Source organism: Rhea pennata, chromosome 2, assembly GCF_028389875.1.
Source record: "Rhea pennata isolate bPtePen1 chromosome 2, bPtePen1.pri, whole genome shotgun sequence".
NCBI classification, from domain to species: domain Eukaryota; kingdom Metazoa; phylum Chordata; class Aves; order Rheiformes; family Rheidae; genus Rhea; species Rhea pennata.
This window is the reverse complement of record NC_084664.1, coordinates 45,690,043-45,711,512: the sequence shown is the minus strand read 5'-3', so window position 1 is coordinate 45,711,512 and position 21,470 is coordinate 45,690,043. Positions and strand designations below refer to the sequence as shown.

General features: G+C 37.7%; 1 protein-coding gene across 2 annotated transcripts in view; it reads left to right on the top strand.

The window, feature by feature from the left end:
* The window catches only part of OSBPL10 (oxysterol binding protein like 10), a 148,687-nt gene that overhangs the window by 81,017 nt on the left and 46,200 nt on the right, over positions 1–21,470 (top strand). For both annotated transcript variants that reach the window (XM_062569365.1, XM_062569364.1), the window contains one exon: positions 14,823–15,033. In XM_062569365.1, coding sequence (XP_062425349.1) covers positions 14,823–15,033 — 211 coding nt within the window. The remainder of the gene's footprint in view (positions 1–14,822; positions 15,034–21,470) is intronic.

Genomic DNA, 21,470 nt, shown 5'->3' with positions numbered 1-21,470 from the left:
GGTACAGTCTAGTTTAACTAGAATGACCTGTACCAGTCATACCAGTAACTAGAATGTGACCTAACCACTTCTGTCAGGGAACAAAGACTTGCAAAATAAGAATGTTTTGTAGTGACTCATAGTATTGACTTCTTCACAGAAATTTAGAGAAATTAAATAGGATTAAATGGAACAAATCTAGGAAATAATTTTTCATCGTTTTCCTATACAAATCCTTGTAGACAAGAAGCAAATTTACACACTGTATAAACAGAGGAAGCCATTTAGTATCTTCTATAGCAGTCTTTTCTGAAGCTATTTGAGTTTTCTGTAAAAATGTCATCTCCTAAGGCTGCTTGTTCTAGCTCAGGTTAGTACTGTGAGATCAATTAAAAACCTGCCTCTTTAGGGGATAAATGGGATACTTTAGGGTCTGTGAGTGTCAGAAGATCTGACAGAAATCTGAGTTATTTTAGTATTATACAGCAATAATTATTAGGTCACATATGCATGTGACACTTTGTAGTGTTCTCTGAATCTTTACCTTGCTGTTGCAGTATATTTGATCACTAGGGGTGTACATAGCTTACACTTATTCTGTATGTTTGATTTTTTTTTTTTTTTTTTTTTTTACTCATGCAAAAGTCAAGTCATCCTGGAATCTAGATACAGCAGCAGTGAGCACTGAGGTTGCTATGGGAATCACGGAGCAAATGTTCTACTAAAATTACACCATTTGTCCACAGGAGTTATGAGTTATGTCAAGATTGAACTTGATTCATTATTTCTCTCTCTCTCCACCCCCCTCCCCCTGTGTGTTTGTGTGTTTCTCCTGAATCTGAACTATTAATGATGCAAATATGACTTCTTTTTATTAAGATTTTTTTTCAACCTGTAGCTTTAGCAGTAATTGAATATGTACAAAGATGATCATTTTCAATCACTCAGAACTTAATAGATGGCAATTTGTAAGTAATGATATGGATGTATATGGATATCCCTATAAATAAGGATGTATATATGAATATAATGCATATGAGAGCCAAATTAGGAGACTGTTGTAGCTTTCATTTTCTTAAGCAATTGCAGACATGCTAAGATTACCATTCGTAGTTATTAAAGCACTTCATTAAATTTTAAGTTAGTTCAGTTTCCAAAGGAGCTTGAGAGAAGTGAAATTTGAAGGGAGCTGACTGTCCAACTTTTTCATGCCTTCAAAACTGTCATTTAATTTTGTGTATAAAACAGAATTAAACTATTCTAACTGGTATAAAGTGGTATAAAATACTACAGAGTATAGCATAGCATATACTTATCAGCCCTGTAGTTTTTCAAAAATGTAGATTGGTATCTTTCACAATTTAAGCACAAATACTGTGGCAGTTTCAATTTGGAGTCAACAGTTTGAAGCATTAAAGAAAACGTAATCATTTCTCTAGATGAGAATATCACATTTAATGGCTTTTTTTTCTAGTGGCCATAATATTAGTGCTGCTTTCTAGTTGGGGTGCTGATGCAGCAGTGTTACTCACAGCAAATTCCTAATGCAATAAGATGCATTAACCTTCTGCAGCTCTGCTTATAATGCGATTTACTGCTCCCAAAGTATGTATGCTATTTTGTTAACCCACACTTAAATGCTATTTTTATTAAATTAACTTGACTATTTCGGATTGTTCTCAGTGGTAATAGATGACAGTGTAATATCAGGTGGCTAGCCAGGTTTCAAATATTAAGTACATGAACTACTTACTTATGTATGTCCTCCAGAAGAAAGTAAACAGAAATGACTCCTGCATTTTAAGTGAACCAGTTTGTTATTGTGCTCATTCTTAGAGGGACTTACTACAGTCTCCAGATCCTTGTGTGACTCCTGAAGTGTTGCATGCTACAGCAAGAAATACAGAAAACACTTTGATTTTCTAACAAATCAAGTAGTAAACACCATAGTTCTCATCTATTATGTAAGAAATATATGATCTCTGACAGCTTTTGCTAAATATTACTATGATTTCCTTCTGTAATCCTTGGATATTGGGTTCTGAATGGTTCAGAACTCGGGTTCTGAGTTTCTCTGGAAACTTTGTATGTGTTACACTGATGCTTTTAAGCAGCTGTTTGTCCATCTCTTGGCTGCTTGGTTGCAATCCTGACCTGACAATAAGCTTTTAAAGTATGGCTAATAACTGAGATGACTATGAACATTCCATCACAACCAGCAACCTAAACTGAACAATATCTGCCTGAATTTAAGTACTTTTGTATGATAGTTACTAAACGTATAGCTGTAACTCTTTTTGGTTTTGTTTGCTTGTGGTTTGTTTTTGTTGTTCTTGATTCATGTATTTCTTACTGTAGTAAACAGGCTCTAGAAACATTAACTCATGCTTTTGCACACACTGCTGAGGTTGTTCTTCAGGTAGTCTGTCAGTTAACTGTGTTCTGGGATGACGACTTGTATTTCCCCCCCGCCCCGGAGTTCCCCTCTATATCCAGTTACAGTTTTGCTAGTAGGTGTAGACTGGCAGCCACAAAATGCATGAATTTGTGGAACAGTTGCTGTATAATTGCTATTCAGTCACATTGCAGCGTGTCATAAATTGGCTCAAAACAGTGGTTGTGTATGCTGAATCACTTGAGTGCTCTAAAAGTTAATGATGTCAATTTAAACCAGTTGACAACGTGCTTTGTGACACTGGGAGAAGCCAAAGGGATGGATCTGGAATGCTTTGTCTCCAAGTGACTTACCACAAGTCACAGAAGTATAGTTTGTTCAAGGCTTCCCGTATGGTCCAGGAACTGCAAAATTAGATAGCGTTAAAGGGGACAGCTCACTTGCTTATCAGAAAACATGAGCTGAATTGACTAAGATGGGGAAGTAATACCTATTCTGACTGAATAAAATGGAATGTTCTTTCAGCACACATCTTAAAGTCATTTAAAGCATACTTAGTGGCAAGTAAAAGCAAATCTAGTTCTCCTCTCACTCAGTGGTCTCCCAGATTATGAAAATAATCCTGGCTGTGATAGTAATAAAATGTTATTTTACAGTTGGACCCTACAAACTAGGTGGCTAACTGGGAGGAGGGTGAAAGGAAGTAAATGTAAGGATTGTTGAGGAAGGGAAGAAGCACTATTAATACCTGTCTGATGTTTGGAGAAGTAACATGTGGCAGATCAGGCTACCTTTGTGTGGCTGTATGTATGTTTATAAAACTTGAGTGTTCCCTAGATGTAATGAGATAATGATTTTTTTTCCTAAAAAAAAAAAAAAAGGAAGGGAGTGTGTGGCAACTAAGGATCCAATTATATATTCTAGTGAGCACGTATTCTGAGAGACAACTCACCATCCACAAAGGTATGCATGTTGAAATGTATAATTAAAGTTTCAGTGCAACCGTGGCCTTTTCTTTTCTGAGGCTAATCTTACTCAAAGTTTAAACCTGAGTTTTATCAATAGTATGCTATACAGCGGTAAACTAATAGGGTTTTCCTGTGATTGTGCAATATTGATGTAGCAACTAGCAACCTTTTAGGTACATTCTTGAATGCTTAAAATTCACAAATGTGCCTTAACTGCTAATAAGCAAAATATGCTTTCCAGCTGCGTGCTATAGCTGTCAACTTCACTGAAATGGTGGTTCTGAAATGTAAGGAGAACTGTTACTCAAAAGTGCTCGTAGAATAACATCTACTTATGAGCAACATTTAATCACTACAACAAATGGCTTGCAGATTTTGAGGTAGTCATTGTAATAAAATTATATAAGAGTAATTTCCCATGAGAAGCTTTTCAGAAGCTGTGTTCTCAGTGCAGTGTTCTGTGCCTTAGTGTACAACAGCGTGCTTCCTGCTTGGCTGGATGGCAGCCAGTTGCTACCCAAGATTTACTTGAACTTGCAAGGTCCTTCCTTTGCTTCTCTAATTTATGGCTCATGGTCACTGGAAAACAATCTTGGCAGTCGCTGTGCTTTTTTTCTTTGTGCTTTTACCTCAAGTTCCCTACTCTCTGCTCCCCTTGAGTCTTTTTTGTAAGTCTTAGTAAAGAGATAGAATCTTAGAATAAGATTAATATAACAAGTAAACTAGGAAATGCCCAAGGAAAGACCTCATGAGGTGCAGAGGGAGACCCTAGCACATACTAGTTGTGGTACAAGCCTTATGCTAGTAGAAAATGGCATACATCACCTCCGTGTATGTGGAATACCTGCAGGGAGTTATACTATAGCAGCCTAGCAAGCAAGAATCTATCCTGCGTTAGGTTCTGATCCTCAGGTATCTCCTTTAAGTAGCAAAATAACCACTGCTAGATTGATAGTGATATTTTTGCAAAAAATATATAGCTTACTAACAGAAGGAGAGGGAAGGCTGATTTGTGGAGGAGAAATAAGGATCATTGATACAGACTGTCTGAATTACGCTCTTAGACTTGAGTATTTATTACGGCAGCCGAATGTATGTATGAATGTATGTAAAGCGGAAAGCTGTAACTTCACCTAAAGACTTGCTGAGTGATTCAGTGAAACAGTCTTAAGATAGCTGACAATATCAGAGGAGTTATTTTCCTTGTGCATTTCAGGATTTTTATTTGTTTCTAGATCCTCCCCTTAGACTTCAGGTTCTTTCCCCAACATATTAGGAGATGCATGATAGGAGATGGTAACTAATGGCTGCTTCCTGAAGACTAGATAATGTACTGAGATCCCTGGAGAGTCAGTAGCCTCTGGAAGCACTGATAGTGACTCGTGGAAGATCATCATCATAAATGGAAACAGAAGAACCACAGACTAGTTGGGGTTGGAAGGGAATTCTGGAGATCATCCAGCCCAAATCTCTTGGTTAAGCAGGGACAACTAGAGCAGATTGTCCAGGACTGTGTCCGATTGGGTTTTGATTATTTCCAAAGATGGAACCTCCAAAACCTCTCTGGGCAACGTGTTGCAATATTCAACCACCTTCACAGTGAAGAAGTGTTTTCTTGTATTCAGATGGAATTTCCTGTATTTTGGTTTGTGCCTGTTGCTTTTTGTCTTGTTGCTGGGCACCACTGAGAGGAATCTGATTCCATTTTTTATACCCTATCAGATATTTATGAACATTGGTAAGATCTCCCCTGGGAGATCTTCTCTAGGCTAAACAGTCACAGCTCTCAGCCTCTCCTCATAGTAAGAGATTTTCCTATCTCTTACTCGCCTTTGTGACCCTTTGCTTGACTTGCTCAGTAAATTCATGTGTTGTACTGGGGAGCCTAGAATTGGACACAGTACTCCTGATGTGGCCTGACCAGTGCTGCGTATTGGGGTGAAGTCACCTCCCTTGACCTACTGGCAGCACTCTGCCTAATGCAGCCCAGGATGCCCTTGGCTGCCTTTGCCAAAAAAAACTTACTGTCCAGCAGGACACCCAGGCCCTCTGCAGAGCTGCTTTCCAGCTAGTCAGTCCCCAGCATGTGCTGATGCAGGGAGTTACTCCTCCCTAGGTGCAGGACTTCGGACTTGCCTTTGTTGAACTTCATGAGGTTCCCCTCTGCCCATCTCTTCAGCTTGTCAAGGTGCCTCTGAGTGGCAGCACAGCCCTCTGGTGTACCAGCTGCTCTTCCCAGTTTTGGATCATCTGTGAACTTGCTGAATGTGCATTTGATCCCATCATCCAGGTCATTAAGGAAGATGTTAGACAGTACTGGAGCCAGTATTAATGCTTGGGAGATACCACTAGTGACTGGCCTCTAGCTAGACTTTTTGCCACTAATCACAACCCTTTGAGCCTGGCAATTCAGACAGTTTTCAGTCTACCTCACTGACAGCTTATCTAGCCCATACTTCATCAGGCCTTCCTTTTTGCTGTGTCTTCTCTTTGTTTTCTTACACTCTGCTTTTAGAATCTGTCCTAATGAAATAGCTTCCATTCTGTAGCGTTTCCACCCAAGGAACCACTCTACAGAGTGCTCTAGGTGAAGAGGGCAAAAGACCCCAAACAAAACCCTAAAGGAAATTGTGTTTTCTGCCGAGAAAATGAAGATACGTAGCAACTAGCTTTTTAGCTGTTGCCTTAAGCAGTGGTGGTGTGGATTTCTTTTGGGAGAGAAGAGAGCAGAATGTTTTCTGGTCTTGTTTTGTTTTGTGTTATTTTGTTGTCCCTCCCTCCCCCTCTCAAAGAAACAGAAATGTGAAAGCAGAGGTAGGGACTGAAAAGAAAAATAGGCCCTGGTGATTAGCTGCCATCCTGGTTGTCAGAGGTAGAGTTCTGTTTGTGCTGTCACTTTTTGTGGCTCTGTCTGCAAATTATATGCCAAGTGAAAATTAACTTGCTCCTTTGAAGCTCCATGGATAGAGAGTGTGTGTCTAAGCCCTAATAACTATTATATAACAGAGTCATTCCAATTTTACTGTTGATTGTTTGCTGCTTTAAAATGATTGAGGTCAAGCAGGCTGCTACCCTGAGGTGATAATAATGGAGAATTACGTGCTTTTTCTCTGTAATGGAAGGAAAGTAATAATCAAGACAGGACAATTGATGTGGATGTCATTGTCTGGTTCCATTTTTTTTCCAAGATGTTTTCAGAATATCTCACTAAATAGTCTAGGATCCTTAAATGATTTTTTTTTTCTCATTAGCATAGTAATGTTCACGGAGGCTACTGTGGCTTTGTGGTTGGATGGCAGTTTTGAGAATAGAATTCTGTTCTGTTAGTGGCTCTTTTTTGTCAAAAGCTCCTGGTTTCATTGTAGGCAAAACATACAGACATGTTACTTGTAAAACTTAAGAAAACATGTTTGTAGTCATCTCTTCTTGTACATGTTTCAGCCGCAGAAATTGCTAAAGCTGAAGAGCAAAATGCTGTTTATAAGAGGCGTGTTGTATGATGCAGTGCCTTTGGCAAGAACCTCTGCATATAGCTGTTTCAATTTAGTTACATATTAAGATCTAATTTTGCCTTCCTAGCTTGCATGCTGTTGATGGAATCTCATTATAAGATCTATGGATGTGACTTGACTGAAGATTAGGGAAAAGCCTGTAAGACTTTACCAGAATTTTTGTGTTTCTGTTGAATACTAAGACCCACCTCCAAATGACCTCAAATAAATTTAGGAATGCTTTACACAAGTTAAGCCTATTCAGAATTTGTCTTGCTTTGTTAGTTATTAATGCTTAGCTCATAACAAAAGTGCCATGCATTGGAACAAACGTAACATTTACTGCAGCTGTAGAGGTTATCTTTATTTGGCAGACTTCTCCTTAGGAGCAGTGTACCTATTGAGCTGTTGATGGACAGCTCTGAGTTCTGCAGCAGCTGAAGTTGAAAGCAAGCTAAAGCAAGCAGGCAATTTTATTTAAAATAGTCTTTCTACATATTTGTATGTTTATGCTTTTTCCTTTCTCACAACAAATAGTTACAAGTAGGAGAGTTTCATGGAAATTGTGAATTTCAGTTGAATTGACAGCCAGTGTGTCAGACTAATGACTGGTGTGATTGCCTTGATGACAGTGGAGTTGCTTGTTGCTTTCTCATATATACTTAGTTTGTGTATCTAGGTATTATACTTTGATACACAGTTGATTGTCTGTTTTAACTTCATTTTTGCAATATGAAAGTTTTTCTTGGTGCTGATCAAATCTATGCCAGGAGCAAATTGCAAGAGAAGCTCTTGCTCAAGGTCAGAAATAATGGCTTACAAGGCCTTTTTTTTTTTTTCCCCTCTCTCTCTTGTTTTTCTTTTTCCTGTGTGGGCTGGTTTCTCTTGCTTCATGCTTCTACTTTTGTTTTCAAGAAAAGCCATATTTTATATTAAAAAGAAGAAAAAAAACCTTTGTGGTATAAGTTTGTTTAGAAAATGTCATGAAGGTCTAGACTCATGGCATTTATGACTATTCTAGTGTTGTTCCAAAGCTGGCCTATTCTCATATCCCTTTCCAGCCTCTTTCAATATTTTGGCATTATATTTTAAAATGCCATATTATATTTATATTTTGGCTTTTATTCTGGTATTTTAAAAGCAAAAAACTATACTTCCATAAAATATCTTTTGCTGTAGCTTCTGGTTAGTGTGTGTGTGTATGTGTGAGAGAGAGAGAAATTGTGTTTTTATATAACACTTAGATAAAAAAAAAGAAGGTAAGCAAGTTGACTATTTGTCTGCTTTTAAAGGGAGTAAGCCTATCACAAGAGCAATTTGACTTATGGTTGGCAAGAAAGTAGACCTGTTGCTTTTCTGTTATTATTTAAATGTCCAAAGCTTTTCCAGCAAAACCCTGTATTTTTTACAGATGCTCCATTTTCATACGAACACTGAGCTGTTCAGTTCTTCCAGTTTTTTACATGATTGTTTCAAACTTGCATGCAGTTAGCAATGAAAAGGATTTAAAAACAATATTTAATACATGGACTCTTTCAGAGGAAATGCCTAGAGATAAGTAACCAGACCATGTGCTGCTAGTGGTGTTCCTGACAGCCTGTGCAGAGACAAGTAGTACAGTAGAGAAGGAGGGTTACTAACTGATGCAGCTGAATGTTTATTTGATGAATGCTTTTTAGTGTATTGCAGAAAACTTGACAATACAGGATGTCTGTGGGTTTCTAGCACTGAAAGAATGTTTTCATTTCGCTCCGGAGTGTATTGGCTTTTTTTTCACAGAGACTTGTAGGAGTGTCTTTAATACATACTATAAAAGGATTCCATATGTGTGAAGTTCAGTTCTGAAAAGGAGAATCCCACACATTATATTCTGAATTTCTTATCATCCACGTTGTGTTTGGGAAGATCTGAAGAATCTTCCTGTAGTTTTCTGTTCCAAAGGAAGTATAGGAAGATCAAGTACTTAAATATTTTATGTAGAATGGCACTACTTACTTTCTTGCCATGCTGCATCTGGCCTCTATGAGAAGTGGAGAGAGTCTGTTTGCCCTTTTTCAGGTAATACAGCTGATGCTGTTTGCTGCAACAGGGAGCTTGAAGTCGCTGTGTTTTAGGATGCCCCAGCAACTGCTGTAGGTTGGGCAGTTTTGTAGATGGCTCAGAGCTAGTATTTGCTTTTGGTTGTTGTGATGTGCTGTATAGTTGAGCAAAATCCTGTAAGATCAGTAGTTCTACAAAGAAAAATGTTCTGATCATTGTAACATCAGTCGGGGCTGGACAAGCAAGACTTAAGTGTATTAGTCTTGGAGTCTGGATAACAAAAGCACTTCCACTTTAAATAAAATCATGTCAAAAGCAGTCATGCACTCGCCCATTTAGAGGTGGCTAATCAGATTTCGTCTTTCGATGTTTCAATTTATCTTTGTTTTTGGGATGGAAGGAAAAATCTTTAACAAAGAGTTTATTATTATATTTTGACTAGGAATGTGTGTCTCTGTAGTCTCAGAAACAAATTGAAGCTTTAAGTCAAAATTGACATTCAGGATTTGTAAGATGGCATCTCTGCATTGGAAAGATTGATATATCATCTAGCACATTAACAAAATACTAAATTACTCTAATTTTTCTTTTACTGCAGAAACAGGACCTCAATTTTTCTTAATTATTTCTTAAATGAATTTGTAGCAGCTGATCTTAGCTTACCTACTGTGTAGCAGAATATTCTTTCTTCTTGTTTTGTCTGAAGTGGCCTCAGACTGGAAAGAAATGTGTATCGTAGGTTTTTTTTCTTTTCATATACTATGTGGGTGTCTCTGAGAACAGAGTCATTTCTGCTTATCTGTTTCTTTGGGGTCTTGTCACATAATCACATGGTCCCATATATCATTGTTGGCAGTGTATTCCCAGCGAAAAGAACCGGGAGGTGCAAGTGCAGTTGCAGAGGAGTCACTACCAGTTGCTTTGACTGGGCTAAGTCAGGAACGCAATTGCGCAGAATTTTAAGATCAGTCAGAGAGAGGAGGAGGCAGGCAAGCAGCTGGGAGATGGCTCTTCGGGAGCAAGCAGCAGAGAAGGGGTGACCTTCTGATGCAAATGTTAGAGACTGTTTCCTTGCGTTTGGTCTTCTGCTGAGGGTGTCGTCAAGTGGCAGGTTTCTGTGTGGTTAGTGTTATCTATTGAAAAAAAGAGAATTTCTGACTGGCTAAAAGGTCTGAATTTTTGGGGGGCTTCAGGTATGTGTGCTGATAGGGAACATATAGTGTGGTTTGTTTGCTCTCTTGTTACTATGGGCTGAAGATGGAGGAAGAAGCAAGACGTGCACATAAAATGCTGTCTTCTGATTGTGCGGCTCCCTCTTACTGAATGTTTTGCAGTAGGTTGGATGTGGCCCCACTAATGTTGCATATACGCACACAAGTAATTAATTTAATACATGTAATCCTGATAATCCTTTCCTTTTTCTTTTTTCTTTTGTATCTAGCATACAGTTTCTGAATTTCTGAATTCTGGCTGGTATGAATTGGAATGCATGGTTTCTATTACATACATATTACGGGAACTTGTGTACCGGTGAGCAGGAGGTGCCAGAGCTGAAACAGGAATAAGAAGAGAAATGGGTTGAGACTGGATGAGGAAGCAGGGATGAGTAGGCTTTGCAGTTGTCAAAGCAGAGAACTACTACTTTGAGCAGTCTTTGTTTTCAAGTGGGGAGGAAGGGAAGCTGGAAGCCACAAAAACCACCCAGTGTACCTGCACTTAGAACAATGTCATTCAAACTCAGACAAGTCACTTAGGAAAAGGAATGTTGCTGTTGAACTTTTCTCCAAATTAAAGCTTTTCATTCTGGTTTTGAACCAATCAACTTGAGTGTTGATAAATCGTGTAACATAACTAATACGTGGTTCTTGGTTCTCCTTTGTAATTAGTTCCTGAAAGACATGCTGAGTGCTTCCCCCCGCCCCAGCAAAAAGCAGACTCACAAATAAAAGGATTTTGTTGTAGCTTGCTATAGCTGTCTGGCCTATTAAGGAATACTGTTTCCAATCAATTTTTTCTGGCATGGTTAGATGCTTTTGTGTTAACTTCTCGGTAGCTTATTCTTTTAGAAAAAACACGCTATAACTCTTTTTAGATCTTTTATCAATGACTTGCAAACAAAAGCATCAAGCATGTTTTAAAAAAATAAAATACCTGTTAGTTTAAGAGTATGCCTGCTTCCCTTTCCCTTAAGCCACAGGGAGCTACTTTGCAGCTCTTTGGCATGGAGGAGTTTTTGTTCTGTTTATGCAGCATCTTAAATAGCACGGTTTTGATCAGCATGTGAGCAGTAAATGTTTATCGAGAAGTTGCCTTTCTTGGTGTCTGCTGCTGTCTCAGGTCCCTAGAAGAGCTACCAGCTTTCCAAGTATAATGGGAAGCTAGGTGACATAGAAAGGATGAATCAAAAGGGTCTCTTAAAACATTTTAATCAGCTAGAGAATATTGAGACCCTGAGCAATAACTATGTCTTGGATGGAGGGAGAGAGAACAATTGACTTTAATTTACCTCTAATCTAGGAAGAATATAGTTGACCAGTGTCTGTGGAGCCTCCTTGAGCATCTTGCCGGGCTCTGCTTTTGGGGGAGTGTATGTGCATGCGGTGTTTTTGTATTTGTTTCAGCGCTGAAGCTACCTTCTGCCTGTGCTCCAGAGCTCAGTTACCTGGTGTGCGGCTTCTCTAACCTCGAGCAGTGCCTGAGGTCCCAGCAGTTCCTGGAGTGGTGTCGCACGGTGTCTTTGGTTTCTGACTGAACTTGTCTGACAAACGGAATCAAAATTGGCCGTGCAGAGCTTGCTGTAAAAATTCTCGTAGGAGTAAATTCTCAGCAATGATTTGAGAGCAGAGTTCCTCCCAATCTTCCTAGCCTTTGCAGTTGCTTAATTTATATATGACTACCAAAACTAAAAGAATTTAACTTTTGCTCAAGTTAGTGTATCTGTTTTTAAATGTTGACACTTAAAATATCATTATATTAACTTGCAGCAAGAAGTTTAACTACATTTGCTTACTTCTCTTCCTACAACAGCTTTTCAGTTAATTTTACTCTAACTTATTTGTAAGGATGGTTATTTGCATCTTTGTGTTCAATTTCCTTTTTTCTGTTCAGTGCACTCAATGTATACTCCCAGGGTGGGGAGACTGCAGGAAGCACACACTTTAATTAAAAAAAAAAAAAAAAAAGAAAGAGAGAGAGAGAGAGAGAGAGAGAGAAGCGAGGGGGTGAGGGGGACCACAAGTCATGAAGTTCATCATACCTTTTTACAATACAGTAGTTTGGTCAAATAGGACTTGAATTTTTATTGTTTATAATATCTGGCAAATTTTTTGAAAGTTTTTTTACACCTCAACTATATGCCTTTAATTATCGTATTAATTAAACTCATAATTTGTTTCAAGACTTTTGTTTGTAGTTTTCACAGTGAAATCATTCCTTTTAGAATACAAGTTTAAAATAGTATGCTTTAGAGGAGTAGGTTTTTTTTTCACCTGCATCTAGTTCAGTTTTATAGACACATTATAGCAAAACAGTCTTTTATCAACTTGTGACTTAGCCTAGAAGTACCTTTCCTATCTGTAACCAGTATATAAACTTCTTGTTGACATAAAGTGTCACATTAGTGCCCACAGGCTCCAGTCTGACTGGACTATTATTTGGCTTTATTGGAGAAGAGATGGTTATGTTAGATGCTGCATGGATGCAGAATAAGAAGAATGAAAACAAGCCAACTCCCAACCTGCTTTGAAAAGCCTGTCATGAATTTAATCTGAAAATCGTTACATAAAAGAAAATATACATGCTCGCTGTCTCATAAACACTGTAATAACTAAGCCAAATGTGTGTGTTTCTTTGTTCAGGCTAAGTTGGGGAATCAATAAGCTGTTACGGAAACATTACAGTTAATGTGATCCATCGTATGGTAAATGTTATCAGTGTTGACACATTCAGTAATCTGGGCCATGTATGAATACAGATAGCTGAAGGAAGTAGGCTTTGATTTATTTATCTCTAGCCATGTTTAGAGTTTGAACTTTAGCATGTGAGATTGAATTTGCATGCTTCAGAAATCTGTTAAAGATTGATTATTTTTTTCTTTAAATAGTTTCCTGCTTAGATTGCCTAAAAATACCAGATTTAGCAAAATATGCCGAGAGGCGAGGGAAGGTGATCTAAAGTACTATTGATGGAGTATCCTTCATGTTTTGTTTAGAAATACCTCTCCGGGTACATATACATAATGTAGATTGATTGATTATTTATTTATTTATTTATTTATCAGCACCCTCCCCCCCCCCAGCATTTTCTTCCAGTTGGCTGGAGTTTGGGAGGAATGATTGGCACTTGACTGTCCTACTTTTCTTTAATTTTGACCAAAGAAATTACAGTTTTTTGAGTGCTGCAAGTCTGAGAGCTTCTAGAAATAGAAAATAAATTTCTACCATTATATCAGTCTGGCAGAGGGGTGGTAGGTTATTTTTATTTCATCTACCTTTCGGGATCCTATAGTTTTACTGAAAGTAGAAAGATTTGAAAATCAGGTTTTAGGGGAAGTAAGTTCAGCATACTGCAACCTATAACCATTATTCAGTATGGTTAAATGGGAGAGCTTCCACAGGTGATCAAGCCTCAGGTTTTTGTTGATAGATTCTACATCTACAGGGAAAAGTTTCTACCTGATATTGTGTCATCTGTGGCATGTCTCGGCAAGTTGATGACCAGTAATGAAGAATGAGAGAGACTTGATGCTGAGTTGTTCAAGAAAGATCTGAATGGCTTAACCAAAATTATTATTTAGATGTTGTAGTGTACATTGTAATTGAGCAAATGCTTCAAATTTGCAGGGGGTGGAGAGAGCACAAATTGTGCCAGTAGTTTTTGTTTGCTTGTTTGTGGGTTTTGTGTGTGTGTGTGTGTGTGTGTTTTGTTTGTTTTTTTGGGTACATTGATCAGATACCATGACAAACTTGTAAGGAGTAAATCAGTACTATTTGAGGATGTCCAGCCAGATGACATAATTCTCAAATTATCCCTCTGAGATTAGATGCCTAAACTCTGGGTCTTTAGATGTAGGCTGTTAGGATCTCAGTGCTTTAAGGAAAAACAATCCTGATTTAATTTGTGTTCTGGTCCAGGTGGGTATGATTGTGGTGTATTTGAAAGACACTGCCAGATGCAGTGTAGTAGATGTAGGTGGCTTCTGGTCTTCAAGAAAGGTAAGTGGAAGAGGAGACTTGTCATGTGCATGTATGATTTCCTACAGGCTGTGAAAATGGAGAGAGAGATTTTAAGTATCTTTCTCTTTCAGCTGTAGGAAGGATTCTGGAAGCTTGCCAATTTGTTTAAAGAACAACCTACTCAAATAACATTATTTTATCTGCTGTGCAAGCATGCATTTCAACTTCCTCTTGATGGTCCATATCTAGAAACAGATTAACTTTCTTCCTGACATCTGGTATTTGTATCTGATAGTAAATAAGTACTCTAAGTTGCATCCTATGATAATGTCTGTAAACTGTAAAATGCCCTGTCTTAGACTGTGGTTAAATGGTTCATAAAGGAAAGAAGGCAAGAGAACAGCTTAGGGTTCTTCTGGTGTCTCAGATCACACACTAAGGAAAGAAAATCTAACCCTAACTTAATAATGTAGAAGGAGGTAGAATGTTTATACTTTTCCTTAGGAAGACTTATAGAAAGTGTGAGTGACAGAATTAACCCTATTATGAACTTATTTAAGAGATTGTTTTCTTTAAGATAGTGTTGACATTTTTACAGGCCTATGCTAGCCTCAAACCCTTCATTTTTGTAGATAAGCATATGGTATGTTTGGATCAGAATGTTAATGCTCATTTATGGTAGTTCTTTACATTTAGTTACTATATCAACCCATAAGAACTCAACAGCTGCATAGTGGTATTTCATATGACAGCAGATGGTTTTGAACCTTTACAGATCATGAGCCAAGTAGAGGGACAACAGAAGAATCTTGTACAAGCCATTGAAGCTCTTCCAAGTTCTGGGCCCCTTTCTGCCTTGGATCAGGACTTGCTGCTTTTAAAAGCTACCTCTGCTGCCACCCTGAGCTGCCTTGGAGAATGCCTGACTTTACTACAGCAGAGCATGCATCAAGTGGGTCAGCACCATAATAGGACATTGTCATCAGGTGAGCACAAGCTGTCTTGGGTATTTTTTTGTGTTTTTTTTTTTTTTTTTTTTTAATTATTGTAGTCTCAAAGTAGGCAAATTGAACTCCTTCTCAAAGAGGCAAATTAGAATGAACAGGATGTAAGCTTCTACAGCATCCAATATTGGCATTTTTGTTTTGCCTAAAAAAAGTCTGCAAAAGCTGTTGAAATCAGAAAAGAGAAGGAAAAACAGGTTTTCATAAGCCTTTTCAGGGAAATCAGGTTCTGAAGAAAGCAGGAAAAAAGAGGGGCCTGGAGGGATGGAGAACAGGGAGAAAAGCCTATATTCTCAGTGATAGCACAGAATCTGTTTGGTATTTTTTTTATAGAGACTTAAACCACAATGGTGATTTATTTGATTAAAAATATATTTAATATTATGCGCTATGGTAGTGAAAATCATATTTGTAATTTTTAATGGAAATATACTAAGGCAGATTCATTCCAACCTGTGATTTTCTTTAAATCTGGAAAGAGGTCTCCCTGGTGCTTTTTAAATAAGTCTATGATAGATTACTATGAGCCTAAAAAGACAGAGTGCTTCTGCATTTAGATCTGCATCCTTCCGAGTCCTTATGTAATGTGTTGTGCTTTTTTTTTTTTTTTTTTTTTTTTAATTCACTCCATTCTGAGTGTATGTCTACAATATAGGAAGTTTGACCTTTATTTTCCTGAAAGGGTGGTCAGTGGTTCCTTGTATACAAACTGCACTGCTTAATCTAAGAGCTGGAACTTGATACAAGAGGAGCAGCAATAGCAGAATTTTGGATTTGGGATGGCTTTTCGTCATTTCTGTATGGGCTTCAATAGCAACAAAATCCAGTTTCAAGTAGACACTTGAAAAACAAACTTTCTTACTTACTGTAGGCTTATTGCAGGGCAGAATATGGCCTCCAGGGCTGCTGAAACAACAGGTTAAGAAACCTTCTGAAGAATTTCCATTGTGGGGAAAATAGAAATGTGAGAGCATCAGCTGAGAAGTAGGCAAATGATGTATTTAAAAAAAGGGGGGGGAGGGGAAGGGTTCTTGGCAAAACCGGTGTAAAAACTGACACCTGTACTGTGGTACTGGGGCTCTCCCTAATCCAGATTCTGAAATATTTCATAAATGAACCTACCAAAAAGATATGTTTTTATTTTCTGCATTTTGGTTTTCCTCTAGAAAATGCAAAAAAAATGCACATCTGAATAGTAATGATAAGCAACATTTCTGTTGTATTCTTTGATATAGTTTCATTTTGGAAGAGAACAGTTTGGAACAAAAATGAAAAGCATTTGCTAAAGAAAAGTCAGTTTCCAGTTACTAAGCCCCTGGAAGTTGTTTTTCGTGTCCAGGTGATCTAACTGAACTGTCAGTGGTGGATGACTTGAGTTGTACTTGCCCATGAATCTGTGTCCAAATAGTCTTCTGTTAAATCAGTGTCTTATTTTGTCTAGATGATAATTTTTTGAGGAGTCTATGCACAATAATAGAGAAAAGCAAACGTAACATTACATTAGTAACTGCTGTAGGGGAATTCCACATTTGGAAATAAGTTGAAAGCTGCTATTAAAAATGTTTAATTTAATAAAATTTAATTAAAAATGTTTTTTTTTTTCTCCCTAAGACTTTAGATTTGTTCAGCTCCTTTAGAAATCAAAGTTCTGTAGCACTGGTTTGGTAACTGTGAGCCTAAATGCAAACAGTTAATTCTTCGGTGTGTACTTCCGTTTATACTTCTGTATGTAATTTTTTTTTTTTTTTAAGAGAGGAACTAAAAGCTACTGAAATATTTAGTCTCTTCTTTCCCTGACTGAAAGAATCTACAAATATTTTATTTTTTCTTTCCCCTCCCACTCAGGCTGTGTTATGCAACATAGTTGCCTGAAAGAACCTGGACTAAAAGTCCTGATTACTGATTTTCCTACACTTAATCTTGTTCAGGCCTACTTTGGTAGCCTTATCATTTCTGCAGTTGGTGGAGGGTTCTGAGTCATCAAAGCTGCATAAACTCATACTAATCAGACTAATGCCTTTAAGTAATCCTCTAGCAAAAACTAATTCTGGAAGATAATATATTTAATTTTGGTTCTGTATCCTCCAGGTAAACTCTTTTAATTTCAGACCCAGAAGATGCAACCAAAGGAGGACCCGTACTCTCTGCTCTTGAAGCTGTCAAGTGAAAATGACTCAGTTTAACAGCCATACGTTCCTCTGGGAAGCCTAAAACACCGTCTTTCACATGTGATGGGATGGCCCTGTGGCATGTATTACCAAAAGCCAAGTGCTGCTGTTCCAGTGCTGTCTCATTACCTGCCCGTGTAGGGTCCACGATGTTAGCTGAATAACTCCTTGGGAAGGTAGCTGGCATTGCAGGGGCAGGATCTCCAGGGTTTTGTGTAGACAGACAAGATAGAAATCTGACAACTCACTTCCTTGCCTGTAGTCCTCAGTTCATCAAAACTGGTCAGCAAAGCAGGGCAAGCCTGCTTATGCAGAACATGAGAAGTAATCTACTGTTCAGCCTAGCCGAGCGGAAGTTGCCCTTGAGTTTACTTTCACATACCATCAAAAGCTCTTGCTGTTATGCCATAAAGAGAGAAAACTGCCTGGAAAGCAGATATGCGTGTTTCCCAGTATGTGCGCTCTGCTTGTATTTTTGAAGTCGCTATTGCTGATTGGTGTAAGGAATGCTAACTTTTTTCTGTGTGCTGTAGGCCTTGTAACCTTATTGCAGGCTTCTAAAGCAAGGACTTAAGTACCTGAGAGTATCTGATGTAGTGCTTAGGTAATACACCAGGAAGATTATTATTAAACGCTTACTATTTGAAACATATTTACTGACCTTTACTGTTTTAAAAAGAAAAAATAAACTACATCAAGAGAAAGAAGACAAAATATTTTAGTTTCATTTTTCAGTAGTGTCAGTGGAAGGAGAGCAGCTTGGCATTCAGCCGTACAGAATCTCTTCCAGCTTCTAGGTTGTATAGGTGTTGACTTTAAATTATTCATGATATTGTTGTGGAGTAATTTATGTAAGATATGATTTTTGCTCCTTATTTCTATGTGTTTTATGAGTTGTCAGTCTTAGACTTCAAGACTACAAGCAGTCGTGAAGATTACACTGAAGCCTTCAGTCTTGTCTTGAAGGATCGTTAATACAAGCTTTCTACTCTAAAGCTTCAAAGAAATTTTTTATGATGCTTGATCCTCTTTCTGTTGCCAGTGCTTATTTATTTATTTATTTATTGGAACTGCATCAACAAGAACAGTCAGTGAATCAAATTTCTGTCAAAGAATTTACTCTTATGTTTCCATTTTTGAGTCATAATAATGTCAAATTCATTTCTACCTGTCATTACTAAAGATACGTGCATCGATATCTGGTTCTTTGTCATCTTTCTTACATTGAAAAATGTACTGTAGAAGATTATTATTTGTGTTGTCTGAAAAGTATTAGTTGCCATTTACTTTGCAGTGTGAAGTAAGGAAGGAGGACTGCTTTTATCTCCACAAGTTTGTTTGGGTTTTGGGATTTTGTTCTTTTTGTAGATGGAAGAAAAGTTTCAAGATGTGTGTGTGCGTGCGCGCACATATGTGTGTTCCCCTCCAGGGAGAGTCATAATTTACATATAGTACTTGCTATTTGGCATTAAGTGCTTTGCAACAAGCTTGAGTTCATTTAGTATGCAGACAAGAAAAAGGTGCTTTTTTATTAAAACCATGGAGAAGAAAATTGTCTTTACTTGAAACTTTAAAACTTCAGTGTTGTTTTATCTTATAGTAGCCTTGGACAGAAGGATCTGTAGAACCTATTGACTGCTCTGCTGAACATCTTTTCCTTTCTCACAGATTAAGAGCACAGCAAACTTGAGTGTCTGATCTTGTTTTAACATCAGTCTTTCACCTCATTGTTGTATTTTAAGGCTGTTTTCTATTCTATGTTTTGGGTAGATAGAATCCTGTCTTACAGTCAGCAGCCCATACGGATATATTAGTCTTTTAAATTTATGTTTCACATTAGACATTCATTTAATGAATAAAGCATCTCCCAGAGAGGAATCCACTCACACATTTTTCTTTCTCACTTTTCTGAACTGTAAAGTAGAGCTAAAGAATTTTCTGAGAAATTTCTTTTTGAAACAAAAAACTAACCCACCTTCACTATGAATTTATTGGAGTTTGGAAATGCTGGAGTGTGCAAATGCCACTTAAGACAGCAAATAGACTAAGGATGATTCTGGGATCATGGGGTGCACTTGAACTTTGTTTGAGCAGGTTCTCGGGTGTCTTTTTATTGAGAAAAGAAATTCACAGGGGAGACGAGACCTGCATGTTTTCAACTTGGTGACAAATGACAACTAGGCATTCTTCTGTAGTTGAGATGGTGGGAGGAGAGAATAATGAGAGGAATCCTCTTTCCCATTAAAAAATAAGAGAGGGCAGGGAAAGGTGAGGAGAGAGGGGAATAAATTCTTGCTTATTTCTTCAACTTGCTAAATTCTGCATGGTCATTCAGGTCTCTCTTAAATGAATTAGCACTAAACTTGCTTCTCTTGGGAATAACTAAAATATGTTTGCTGTTCTTTTTATGTAGAAATACATTATTCCCTATATGCTGTTCTTTCTTTCGGAAATAACATTATTTTCTAGTCCCTGCGCAGTATTAGCAAATAATATGTTGTCCTTTTCATCTGAAAAGCAGGTGTGCAAATGCCACTTGCTGTTGCTGCTTTCTGCCTGCTGTAGGATTCAGTGGAGTGACAAAACTGGTGCATCCATCTCTTGGCTGCATGTTGCAAATTTTATCATACCTCTGTGAGTAGGGACAGGATTCAAATCTAATCTTGTTCAATCTTTGTGCCTTGTGAGATGCACACACCGTGCGATGCCATCAGCAATAAATGGATTTCTGTGAGCTCTAGCATTGCTATAGGGAAGCAAGCGTAGGTTGTGGCTGGGTGCCTTACTCTGCTTGTGCAGAGGAGCCCCCCTGTGCCTTGGTAGATTTGTCTGCTGCCCACTGGTCACAGTGGAAACTGGTGTTCAAGGGGGAGCAGGAAGGAAGCTAATTTTGAATACTTTCTATAAGAACCCTCCTTTTGCATGTACACATGAACTAAACTTCTAGAGGAACTGCAAAACAGTTTTGGCCTTTTCAGTTACAACTCAGTTGGTGAGCTTAACTTACTTTTCACATCTGAGCATTTTCCCCCAAATCCAGTCCTCTGAATATGCCAGTACTGCAACCTCAGCTCAGGGCTTGGGTTTGCGCTGTGGGAACTATGAAATCAATACGCAGAATAGATTCTGTTGACTTTACTAGTAATGGATTTGGTATGTTCATTACAATTTTCCCATTGTTTATTCTAAAAGCCAATGTTTTGTTTTAATTAGTGTAGTGCTGTTAATAGTCTAAAGAAAACAGTAAAGTACTGAGTAGCAGTGAATGCTTTTATATCATATCTTGTGAATGTCTTTCTGGAAATTTTCTTTAGAATTATGAAGTGTGTCAAAAAAAAATCCTTTTCTTACCAATTAAAGATAAATCTTTTTTTCTCTTTTTCATAGTGTGTTTATTTTTTATACATTTTTTTCACATGAAGTTTTTAAAAGGATAGCAATGAATTAGTGACAGACAATTATTTAGAGTGACATAAGTATGGGTGAAATTATTTACTGATGGTGGCTTAGTTTGGGTGATGGGGAGTAAATTCCAATAAAATACATTGGGTTTATAAGGAGCAGAGAACAAATAATTGCTTAGTTTGTTTGTCTTTTAGCAGCATCAGTATAATTAAACTTAAGATCCTGAAATACAGAATACAGACAATTGTGTTTCCTCTCATGAGTAAATCTCTCTCTGTTGTAAATGTATACACTACTTTGTAAGTTGAGGAAATATACCATTTTCTGGTAAGAGTAATTTATGCTGGTGCAGATGAGAACGCTTTGGATATACAATTGAATAAAGAAGGACCCATGTTTTCAGGGCTTCTCACTTTATATACAGAGATTCTATTTTGATTTATTTGATCTTTTTTTGATTATTTTTAATGAATTCTCTCTTAGCACTTTGCCTTTGTCTGAGAAGCATGGTGCTATATTAGATATATGACAACTCCCTCTGGATGATACAAGCATGCTGATATCTCAGAGCAAGACTGGCAGATTAAAGATTGTCAGAGATTCTCCCATGGCACTTTGAAACCAGGCATGGAAGTTTTCAAACTTGCTCAGAGAGTTGACTTTTAATATTCTTATTTATTTAGGCTACTGTAGTGTATGACTAATATCTTTTACTGTCTCTTTAATTGGAATATGCCAAAGGAATTTCATTTCTGTTTTGCTAGGAGGCTGCATATGTCCGCAGTTAGATTCCAAGCAAATACAATATTACAAAATTATTTTTCCCATATGAAGAGATTTGGGGAA